An 11,685-nucleotide genomic window follows, 5' to 3' on the forward strand; every position below is an offset into this window, starting at 1 on the left:
CAATACAAAAGTTTTTTGTTTAATTTAATTAATAGTCAGCCGTCACTACATATGACAGCGTCGATTTTATTTATTGATTTATAAGTCTTTATAAGTGGGAGACGCAGAAGCTCAAAGAGCTTGTATGGTCATTGATATTGATATTGATAACCAAGATGATACCCATTATTATTCCCAATCGTCAAAATATTCAGGTCAGATGGTTCTAGAAGTGGTCAACAACTTGGTTAATTTTCATGACAACGTCTTGTAGTTAAAGAACTAATAAAACAAAATTGAAAAAACTAGAAACCCGGGTTTTATTACAGTTGAGCGTAGGCGAAACTTGTGCAACAAAGAAAAGCCATGGAGAGATCGAAAGTATTTGAAATGGAGTGCTTTGGACAGGTAGTTGTTGGGAATCAGCTTGAGTCAGCAGGTAAGAACGAAGGAGATCATCGATTAAATGATTAACCGCTGTAATTTTGACGATGATTTTACTCCTTATCGCCCGGTTCACTAACGTTTACAAAATTTGTAGAGAAAACATTTCAACAAATAACAAATTGTGTAAAATTATTGTTTCAATGCTTCGTAATAAAATAAAATCGTTATATATATATAATTATATAGTTAAAAAAAAGATCAACTGTTAATAAATGGGTGATGCATCAATTTCGGCCACGATAGTCTACATGCCGGGTCTTTCATAAGAAGTCCTACCAAAAAACTTTTAAAATTAATTGGCATGTTTGTAGGCCACACTACGTCATTATTCAAAATCTGTGGTACAAGTTGAAAAATATTTGATGCCATAAAAGGAGGTTGACCCACAAAACATTCATATAAAATACAACCTAGAGACCTGCATATGAACGAGATAAAGTAAAACTGTTATTACAATAACAATGATAAAATATAATATAATACTGCAGATAATGGTAGCAAATGCATAAATCGTTTAAATGTAAATAGGAGGTTGTTATTAAAGCTGTTATCCCGCTAAGATGCGAGTAAGCTTAAAATTTAAGGAAATGGCCCAATTGAAGCTGAGTTTATCTTTAGCAAGAGAAATCCATTGGACTACTGCAACAGTCAAAAATCTATGCGCAAGTTGCGGTCAGTGCAGAACCGTGCGCCAAGCGTGCTTCTGGTGGATTGAAGTTTGATCATGTGAAAATTTTTTGCGACATGCTCTTTTACTAACGAAACTCGCATTTTATTTAATTAAGATGGAAGTAAACAACGAATTCTTCAAAAATCTGTGATTTGCTTCAGTTATACCGCAATTTCTGGAGTTGGCAAAATTAGGTTTTTTGGAAATGCGGAAACATGCAAAACTCCATAGTATATTAAAATATTACGTCAGCAGGTAAAGTATTATGTAAAAATTTATTTTTCAGAAACTGTTCTCTGAAGTTGACGGTGTCCGTTACTGTGGGTCAAAATTAGTGAATGTGTTTAATTCAGTGGATGTTCATGTTCACAGATTTTTTGAGTGGTACATTCATATATTATATATAATGAAAGGAAAACATGACTGACCACAAATCAACACAATGACTGTAAGGACTTTCATTCAGCAATTCAGGTGCCATGTATAAAGGGGTACCCTATAGAAATAATTTCAAGATGCTTTAATTATAATAACGTTATAGTCATGGCTATATTAAAAACATTAATTTCGTCTTTATATCAATTGCTGACCACATTATTTTAAATTGTAAAATTATTTATGACCAAGAAAAATTTAACGATTATCATTAAAATGTTAATTAAAATCTGTTTACAAGTTATAATTCTGTTAATGTAAAACATTTTAAATTTATATTTCCACATTTTTTGGCTTTACCAAAATTTAGTGGAAGCAATGTTTTGATGTACAATTGGGCGGCTTGATGGTTAACGTCGTAGTTAAGGTCGCCCGGTTCTGCTTCTCATTGCGTGCTGTGACCGGGTTTGAACACGACAAAAAGATTCCCGCCCACCACGCTTCGTGTGCGAGGCGTTGTTTAGCATATATTCATGTACGATGTTTGTGCGTTTTGATTCCTCTTAAACTAGGAATAGTTTAAGAGACCTTTAATCTTTGGCCTTTTTCCAATCACCAAAGAAACACCACTAAAAAAGTTCTTTCATTGCATTAATGGGAATAAAGTCGCAGGCAATGTTTGCAAACGTCCAAATAATGGAAATTTCATGAAAATTGAATTACAGTCACTGAACATATATAGTTACAATGTGTACTGTAATCATTATGTTTCATGCAGTCTTTTGCTGGATTGGACAGGCCATCCGCATCTTGAACAACAATTTTTCCATTGTGTGGGCTTTTATCGGCAATGTAAAACATGCAAGATTATTTGTTGGTGGTCCGAAACGACGATAAAAAACCTAAACAACACAATTGACGAAATGTGGATTTACATGAAATATTATACATCCTGCCGCCTATCTGCCTTGATGCCAATGCATATAGAAGAAAGTGATTTAGTCTATTTTTATATTCTATCTTTCATGCTATCCAGCTGTTCTTCTAGTAACTACATTTTAACCATCTGCTGCTGACAATATTAATTTATTAATGACGACCAGTTGAATGGATTCAATGTCGTATTTTAATGTTTGTTCACAGCTAAAAATCAAAATTTTCAGCACCTATGAAAAAAAAAACTTTGTAAACATCGGATCAAAAAATTGAAATAGTAATGGAAAAAATATATTTAAATTAATAACTGATTCAACCTTAATAGAAGTCAAAACTAGAGTATGTTGGCTCATACTCCGAGCAAATCCAAAATCACATAGTTTAACATTACCATTAGCCAACAAAATATTTTGTGGTTTCATGTCTCTATGCAGAATGCGATTTGCATGAAGGTAATTAAGAGCTAGAACCAACTGCTTAGCAATAGTTTGGATCTGTCAAAAAAACAAAGCAAATCAATTAATAAATTTCCAGGAAAAACAATATTTATTTAAAAGTAACAGCTTTAATTGCCTAATTTGCTTCAAATTACCATTGTAAGATTTAATAACGCAAAAATTAAAAAAAACGTATCACATAGTAAAAACTAAAACCAAAAAACTTAATGCATTGGAAACATTCCCTGAAAAACAGGAATAGAACTGTAAGTGCAGCAAAAAATTGAAACATCATAAAATCAGAGATAACTACAGTCTTCATTAGTTGGACAGAAAGTGATTAAGCTTGCAAAATGATCCAAAGGTGTAAGGTTGTAGAAAAAATTGCGGATAGGCTTGTGTAATTGGACTGTGCATGAATAAGAGAAAAATGCCAAAAAGACTTTTGCACGAAGCAGAAGTATAGGTTGAAAGAAAAATGGAAATAAGAAAAAACAAATGATTAGCTCTGCAATCTATCATACAAAAAGTAGTCAAATCATTCGTTACATATTATGACTCGTTTGAAAAACTGGTTGCTCAATGTTCATTAGGTTAGGTTAATTTATATTTAAATATTTGGTGAATGATAATTAACGATTACTTCACTGATGTGGAGAATATTATCGTCTTCTAAAACTTGGAACAAATCTCCTTCAGCCAACTCAGTCACTACAATAACTTCTCTTGGTGTCTCAAAACTGTCGATCAGGTTTACAATGTAAGGATGAGAAATATTTTTCATGATTTCAATTTCCTTTTTTAAGTTTATTATATCTTTATCTTTTCTTCCAACTTTGGATATAAATTTCAATGCTACATTAGAACCAGAACACCTCTTTCTGCCTCTGTAAACTTTGCCAAAAGAGCCTTTTCCAATTAACTCCAAAATGTGAAATGTATCCATAATTTATGTTAATTATCTGAAAAAAACATTTAATTTCAATGCAATTTGAAAACCTCCTGGAGTGAATTGCCAAATATCATAAAGCATTAGACAGCAAACTATTGAATCAACCTATCCTTAATCAGCGGGCGGGTTTTGATTTTCACAATCAAGACAAAAATGAAAAAATAATGTGTTATAACTAACTATGATCATTAAAAAAATATAAAAATTATTTTTTTAATTGATCAATAACATTTAATTATTCAAGAAAACCTGTCCAATTTTAGTTAAAATAAATAAGAAACCGACGATAACCAGATTGGTAAACCGGAAAAAGACTATTGGTGTTTAAAAGATCGACAAGTTGCTGAACGACTATACGTACAAGACTTTCGACAAAAGCACAAGGTATGACAGAAGCCGATAACTTGAAAGTTTATTGTCGTTCAATGTACTTTTTTCAAAATAGGGCTTACAACAGCGTTTTTTGAATGCTAATAAAAAAGAGCCAGAAAGAAGGCACAATGTTATAAATTTTTCTAGTGCTTGGTTTAATTCTGGATTCCAAGCTGTCGATGAACTAACAAATAAAGTCTTTGTTTAAATCTTGCACATTTCAGCTACGTTTGCTGAAAAAGAAATGAGAAAATGTTTAACCAAAGACACATTGAATACTTTGGTTTATTCTTTCATCATGCTCGTTTGGATTTTTGTAGCCCAGGCCTTTGCTCCTGTGATTTGCATTTATTGCTTTTAGTGACTTAGTAAATTTTTAGATTTGCACTTATTGCTATTAGTGACTTTGTTAAAATTAATAAAGTCACTAATAGCAATAAAATGCTAATCACAGGAACAAGGGCCTTGGGTTATACAAATTCCCTATATAAACTGCAATAAGTACTGGGTTAAACACAATCTCTATATAAACTGAAACAAGACAAGTGCTGAAGATGATCGAAGAATCGAAATAGTTCCTATACACTCGGAAATGAATTGGAAAACTCTATATTATTCTAACTTTATTAAAATAAATAATAAGGACAAGAATTAAACTATCCAACGCTAGAAATTCGGTAGATTGCATGAATTACTGCATTAATTATGGTCTTTTACCAGATTTATATATATATATATATATATACATATATCGTATATATACATACATATATCGTATATATACATACATTATTGGTAAACCATTACCCGAAGAGAAGAAACGTACGTCTGGCCTATGGCGGATAATGGTTTACCAATAATATATATATATATATATAATGGTATTTCATATAACATTATCACAAACTCTATTACACTAATGATGGTAAAGGTTACCAAAAAAGGCTTTTATGTAAAGGTATATATGAAAAATGCAGTCTAAACTAATTAAAAATTTTATTATTTATTCGAATAAATTGAATAATTTCGATAAAAAAATTGTTCGAAAAATTGGAAATTTTAGTTACAAACTCAACAATACGGGAAATGCAGTGATATTTCTTAATAACTGTATATACGACAGTCTGAACCCATATATATATATATATATATATATATATATATATATATATCATATACATATCGTAATAAGTTGATCGTCAAATACAAGAATAAAAATGATGTTTAAACAAGTGCGCTTTCAATTGTTTGCAGAAAGTGAAAGTCCAGGTAGATGAAGACTAGGAGGCAGACTGTTCCAGACCATGAGTCCAGCCACTGCAAAATTTCTTCCACAAGTCACTGAGTTCGAGGTGCATCCAGTAGATGCGTGCAGTCGGATCTCAATCGCAAACGTCCCAACTGCGTTGCTTTAACAGACAATCTTTCAACTAGATATGTAGATACCACTCCGTTAACAATTTTGAACATCATTACAACCAATTTATAAGTTATTCTTTTATATATTGGAAGCCAATGGAGCTCACGTAGTATTGGCGTAATATGTTCGAATTTTGAGCCTCCAACATTAAGCTTAGCAGTCCTGTTCTGGATTGACTGCAATTTAGAAATTAATTTTTTTGATACACCATAAAAAAGACTATTGCAATAGTCTAGTCTTGAATGAATGAATGCATGAACTAGACTTTTTAAAGTTGTTTCATTTAATGAACGTCTTATTGTTCTCAACATTCGAAGCTGATTGTGACGTTCACTCGTCAAAACATTAATATGATCATTCATTGACGTGTTTTTAACAAAAATAACTCCTAAATTTCGGTCGGACTTGCAGAATGAGATATCAGAGTTGTTGATTCTGACAGAGTCAATTTGCAATCTAGCAATTTGCTGCCACGTTCCTACAGGCAAAAAATGAGTTTTGACGTGATTCAATTACAGTCGATGATCAATCATCCACGACTCCACGGCCAACAGACATCGAACAAGTTTGTCAACGGTTTCTTGGAACAAAGCAGCCGATCCACTTGCCACAATCTGAATATCATCAGCAAATGCGTGATACTTTAAATTGAGTGACTTTATCAAATCGAACACATTTGACGTGTACAGTAGAAACAGAAGTGGTCCCAAAACAGAACCCTGAGGTACACCATGGTTGAGTTCATAGATATTTGATGCTTTATTGTTGAATGAAACCTGTTGTTTACCTCCTAAAAGATATGATTATAACCATTTCAGTGCAACTCCTGAGACTCCAAAAGAATTTCAAGTTTCTTCAGTAAAATCGCATGACTAACGCAATCAAATGCTGCAGTGACGTCGAGTAGAGCAAGAACTGAGATATTTTGACCATCCATAGCTGCAAACAACTCTGATGCAACATCAATCAATGCACACTTAGTTGAGTGAAGTCTTTTGAAACCCGATTGATATTTTGGCAGAAAGTTGTGTTGATTGAAATAATGCAGAAGCTGTTTTTGAACGATTCGCTCACTAACTTTTGATAAAAATGGCAGATTTGATACTGGTCTATAATTTGCTAATATATTTTTGTCTAGAGTCTGTTTTTTCAATAACGGAGTGACAATTGCAAACTTTAACGACCTCGGAAAATAACCAGATGCTAGACATAAGTTGATGAAAAATGTCAGAAACGGAAGAAACAGATCAACGTACTCTTGAAACAGTTTTTTTGGTAGACAGTCAAACAAACAATACTTCATTGGTGAATCAAGAACAATTTTGCGAATCTCATCACAAGAATATTGTTTGAAAGATGAAAACAACATTTCATTATCGAGATGCGCCGGTTGAATTATTGGTTCTTTGGAATGTTTCGTTGTTTCAAGAGTTGTATCTACTTTATTTTTAAAAATTCTGCAAAGTCATCTGGGTTTAAATCAACAGACATATCAGGTGAATTTGATGAATTGGTTGTGCATAAAACCTTATTGATTGTCCTCCAGAGCATCCTGGGGCTAGATCGATTGGAATCGATTAAATATCTCTAGTAATTTTTCCTTTCGAAGAAAACAAAATATTCTTTTTCCTGAGAGACTCAATGAAATTTTTTTTGTTAAAGTGTAAACACAATAAACACTGGTAAAATCAGAGGCAGGTCCTCCTATCACTGGTCTGAATCTATTCGACGCAAGATAGCATTGAATAAAGCTAGCAGGTCGCACGATTTTTCAAAAAAAATTTTTTTGTATATAAACTACTTTTTCTTATAAAGCAAAATTTGCTGATTAAAATAGTACCAAATTTAATATTGTAGCATTTATAGTTACCGAGAAAACAAATTTTGAAAGAATTATTTTTACTTTCAACTTGAACCATGTTAAGAGTGGCGCTCAATGTTAAGTGAGCATGGAGTGTTATATTCGCGCACAAGACGCGAAATTTTTTTTGTTAATGGCGTTTGGATCACGACGATACCTTTTTTCAGCTCTTCTGCATGATTTCTTACAAACTTACATTTATCATCAAACCACGGTGAAGCTGGCATATTTCTGGATGCAACCAAGTGCTGTGGAGCAACAATGTCTACTATAGCTTTGATTTCTTTCTCGAACAATTTGATCAAAAACTCTGGATAAGATGAATCAAACGGTCCAAAGATTGGCGAGTTTTGTATTAAGGTGGCGAACTGATTATCATCTACACGATTCCATGAACGAACCAGTTTTTTTCTAACCACCGGCTACTTGAAAGCCAAAGGAAATTTAACTTGAACTAAACCATGATCAGAAAACAAACCACAAGGACCCACCAAACAAGCAGATGCCGGAAATTCCATCGATGAAGCCACCAATCCAAGGTACCACCATGAACATGAGTAAACTCTATTACGCATATTGAATAGTTCAAAGATTTCCCGAAGGTTGGCAGCATGATCATCATCCGTTCTTTCAACGTGTACGTTCAAATCTCCAGCCAGTATCACAAAATCACCACCCAACGATACCTGTTCCAACATGATTTCGATTTCATTGAAAAAAGCAGGCGTGATTGTAGCTGAACCCGGTCTATAAATACTCTAATAAAATAATACTTGTTTTACCGCAGAATATTTTAAGGAATTGAAAACCGGTATTTCAATTTTTTTAACTCTAAAACTTTTTCTGAAGTAAACAATTATTCCACCATGACCTGGGTCCCGAGGTCGCACGCAGTCAACATAACCAAATTCTTCAGGCTTTACCAGTCTTATCGTTAAATCATTAGATGAACCGTGCCATGTCTCAGTCAATACGAATACGTCCATACCATTAGACAGCAACTCATAAACCGCATCATATTTAGAACGTATTGACCTTATATTTAGTAAACCCAGATTTAAGTTTGATTTGATGCAGGTTTCGAATATTTTATAATCCTCCACCGGCCTGCCGATCCTCTGACTCGGTATAAAAAACCAGCATCGATGGATTCACTTATCTTAGCATCGTTGATCAAAACTTTTCAGGCGGGCACGTTGATCCTTTAGTCAGGTCATCACTAACCTTCACACTCTTCATGTTCGCATCCAACAACTTGATTTTAAAAAGCTTTTTCATAATCATTGATTTAATTGCCGTATCGATGAATTTAACTATTATTGGACGCGGTGAAGTAGCTGAGTCAAGCCTCCTGCCCTGTCTATTTATTTTCACAAACTCTTCATGCTTCAGCGCATTATCGGACAACGACATCAAGAAACCCGTAACGTTATCTCTATCCTTGACCACAGTCTCATTCTCAGGAAAATTAAAGAGTACGACGCTGTTTTCGCGCTCATTAAAATCATTGACAACCTCGATTGTTTTGCGAACCGAAGTTATTCCTTTGTTTACTTCATTCATATTCCTCTTGACCACATCTGTCCAAGAAGTGTTGGACATTTTTTAAAATACCAATCAACCGGTCAATCTTTTCATCGACATTTTTTAATCGATCAAGCCTATCTTTATTAGCCTCTATATTCTCTATGCACGGAGTCTGAGAAGATAAAAATATACTGGTGTGTATGTATATATATATATATATATATAATATATATATATATAATATATATATATATATATATATATATATATATGTGTGTGTGTGTGTGAACGAGTAAAAATATATAGTACAGCCTTAATACGATTGAGTACATCATCATGCTTCCGAGTTGATGTTGAGATAGTTGGTACTGAATGGTTGGTGGTTGTCGTAGTTGGTTGGTTGGTGGTTGACATGTTGTTTCTGTATTGATTCGACGGCTCGAGATGACTGGATTCTATCATTCTATGTTCCTATGTTTATTATTAGTTAACGATGGTTATTATTACGATGTTGGATGTGTAAGTATGGGTGTGTGTTTATGTGTTTAGTGGGGGTGTTAAATAGTATGCGGTGTAGTGGTTTGTTGATTGTGTATGCTTGTAGGATGTCGTTGTGGTTTTGGATAAATCCATGTAGGATTAGAGTGGTGATGATTTCTTCGTAGAATGAGTTAAGTTGTCTGTTGTATGGTCGAACGATTATGAATTTGTTGTTGTTGTTTTTGTTTCCGGTTTGACGAATGTCTTCGTCGTTGTTGTTCTGGTTGTCGTTGTTGTTCTTCTCCTTGGCGTCTTGGTTGTTTGTCATCTCATTTGTAATGTTGTTATCAGATTCTGTTGTGCTATTGTTATTGTAAGTGTTGGTATTGTTGCTATTGTTGTTGTTGTGGTTATCTGATTCTGCGGTGTCGTTATAGTTATAGGTGTTGCTATTGGTTGGGTCGTTATAGTTGGTGAGAATTTCGTTGATGAAGGTGTTGTAGATGGTTTGTTCGTTATCTTCTACATCTTCTTCATTGTCGCATGTGATGTTAGAAGTTTGTGTGTCGGTGTCGTCGTCAGTGGTTGTGTTGGTGTTCATGTTTTCATTGTTCGGGTTGTTGTTGTTGTTGTCTGTTGGGTTTTGGTGAGATCTTTGTGTATTGCCCTGCGATGGCTTTGAAATGTTTTTTGAGTTTTTGGTAATTATATCCTCTTTGCTTGAGTCTGTTGATAAGTTTGAAGCTACTCTCTTTGAAGTCAAAGAACAGTGATGAGATGGATGCGTAGCGTTTGATTTGTGATGTGACGATTGATTTGAAGGCGTGTGGTGGATGGTGTGAGTTGTGGTGTAGTAGATCGAAGGTGTTGGTTTGTTTGAAGAATGGTTTTGAATGTAAAAAGGGTGAGTGTGGGATATTCTTAAAGATAGTGGTGTCAAGAAAGTTGATGTGTTCAGAGTGTGTTTCAAAGGTTAGTTTTATAGACGGGATAAGATTATTAGCAATAGCCATTATTTTTTTGAGTTGTTGTGTAGTGCCGGTGAATGTGAAAAATATGTCATCAATGTATCTATTGTATGCGTTGATGTGTTGTTTGAAGTGTTTGTTGAGGGTGTCGTCTAGGTGATGTAGATAGAGATTGGCTAGTGTGGGGGAGAAGATTTTTCCCATTGCGCATCCATTTGTTTGTAAGTATTGTTGATTGTTAAAGATGAAGTCGTTGTTGTCGAGTGAGATTTGTAAGAACTTAATAGTCATGCAGTTGTACGGATTGTGTGGCATGTATTTCTTGAGGAATTTTCTTACAATGGCGATGGAACGTTTGTTGATCATGTTTGTGTAGAGTGAGGTGATGTCTGCCGTGACGAGTCTTTGTTGTTGGTTTGTTCTACACTTGGTGATGTTATTGATGAATGTAAATGTGTCTTTGGTGATGAAGGGTAAGTGTTGGGTGATGAGTTTCAGTTGTGTTTCGACGAAGATGGACAGGTTTTGGTTGATGGAGTGAGTGTCTGACACGATTGGTCTTCCTAGTGGAGTAAATTCATCGAGCCATTTGCTTCTCTCCTTGTGTACCTTAGGTAGTGTGTAGAAGTACCTGTTCCTGAAGTTAATTGAAGGTGAGAGCCACTTGTGTAGCTTGCTGGTTATAATTTTGTTGGCTTTCATAGTGTTAAGATATTGCATTATTTCCCGGCGGTTGTCAATTTGTGTGTTGATTTTTTTATAAAATTTTGCGTCCGAGAGTTGTATTTCCGCTTCCCGAATGTAGTTGTTTCTATCGAGGATTACGAAAACTGATCCTTTGTCAGCTCTGCGGATGATGATGTTTTCATTGTTGATTAGATTTTTTAGATGTAAGTGTTGTTTTTTGCTGATGTTGTGTTTTTTTGTGTTGTTGATCAATGTGTTGCTATTGGTGAAGTTTTTCGTGATGTATTTTTTTGTAATGTCCTCGATTTTGGTGATGGTGGTGATGCATCTGTGGGATAGTTTGTTGTTGTGTGGCGTCCATGTGGACTTGATATGTTTGTTGAGTGTGTTGAGAAAAATGTCGTGGTGGTTGTTGAGTTGGTGGGTGTCTATAAAATCTCTAATCTTGAGGTCGCAAATGATCTTGTTGATGCTGTTTTCGATTTTGTGTTTGTGTATGATATTGTTGCTCGAAACGAAACCTAGTCCGTGGTTGAGGATGTTGGTTTGTTCCTCTGTGAGTGTTGTTCTGGAG

General features: G+C 34.4%; 3 protein-coding genes across 3 annotated transcripts; all 3 read right to left on the reverse strand.

The window, feature by feature from the left end:
* Positions 1 to 624: 624 nt before the first annotated feature.
* HELRODRAFT_77258 (hypothetical protein) lies at positions 625 to 3,790 on the reverse strand (the record flags this gene model as incomplete). Its single annotated transcript, XM_009018187.1, has 4 exons — positions 625 to 844; positions 1,516 to 1,592; positions 2,725 to 2,901; positions 3,488 to 3,790. 4 exons carry the CDS (start codon positions 3,788 to 3,790, stop codon positions 625 to 627), a joined length of 777 nt encoding a protein of 258 aa, XP_009016435.1.
* Positions 3,791 to 7,295: 3,505 nt separating this feature from the next.
* On the reverse strand, positions 7,296 to 9,051 carry HELRODRAFT_171477 (hypothetical protein; the record flags this gene model as incomplete). The annotated part of the gene is made up of 5 exons (XM_009018188.1): positions 7,296 to 7,339; positions 7,646 to 7,759; positions 7,928 to 8,185; positions 8,321 to 8,567; positions 8,674 to 9,051. 5 exons carry the CDS (start codon positions 9,049 to 9,051, stop codon positions 7,296 to 7,298), a joined length of 1,041 nt encoding a protein of 346 aa, XP_009016436.1.
* A 412-nt stretch (positions 9,052 to 9,463) lies between these two features.
* HELRODRAFT_171478 (hypothetical protein) lies at positions 9,464 to 10,057 on the reverse strand (the record flags this gene model as incomplete). The annotated part of the gene is made up of 1 exon (XM_009018189.1): positions 9,464 to 10,057. One exon carries the CDS (start codon positions 10,055 to 10,057, stop codon positions 9,464 to 9,466), a length of 594 nt encoding a protein of 197 aa, XP_009016437.1.
* Between the last annotated feature and the right edge of the window lie 1,628 nt (positions 10,058 to 11,685).

Source organism: Helobdella robusta (genome assembly GCF_000326865.2).
Source record: "Helobdella robusta unplaced genomic scaffold HELROscaffold_20, whole genome shotgun sequence".
Taxonomy (NCBI): Eukaryota; Metazoa; Annelida; class Clitellata; order Rhynchobdellida; family Glossiphoniidae; genus Helobdella; species Helobdella robusta.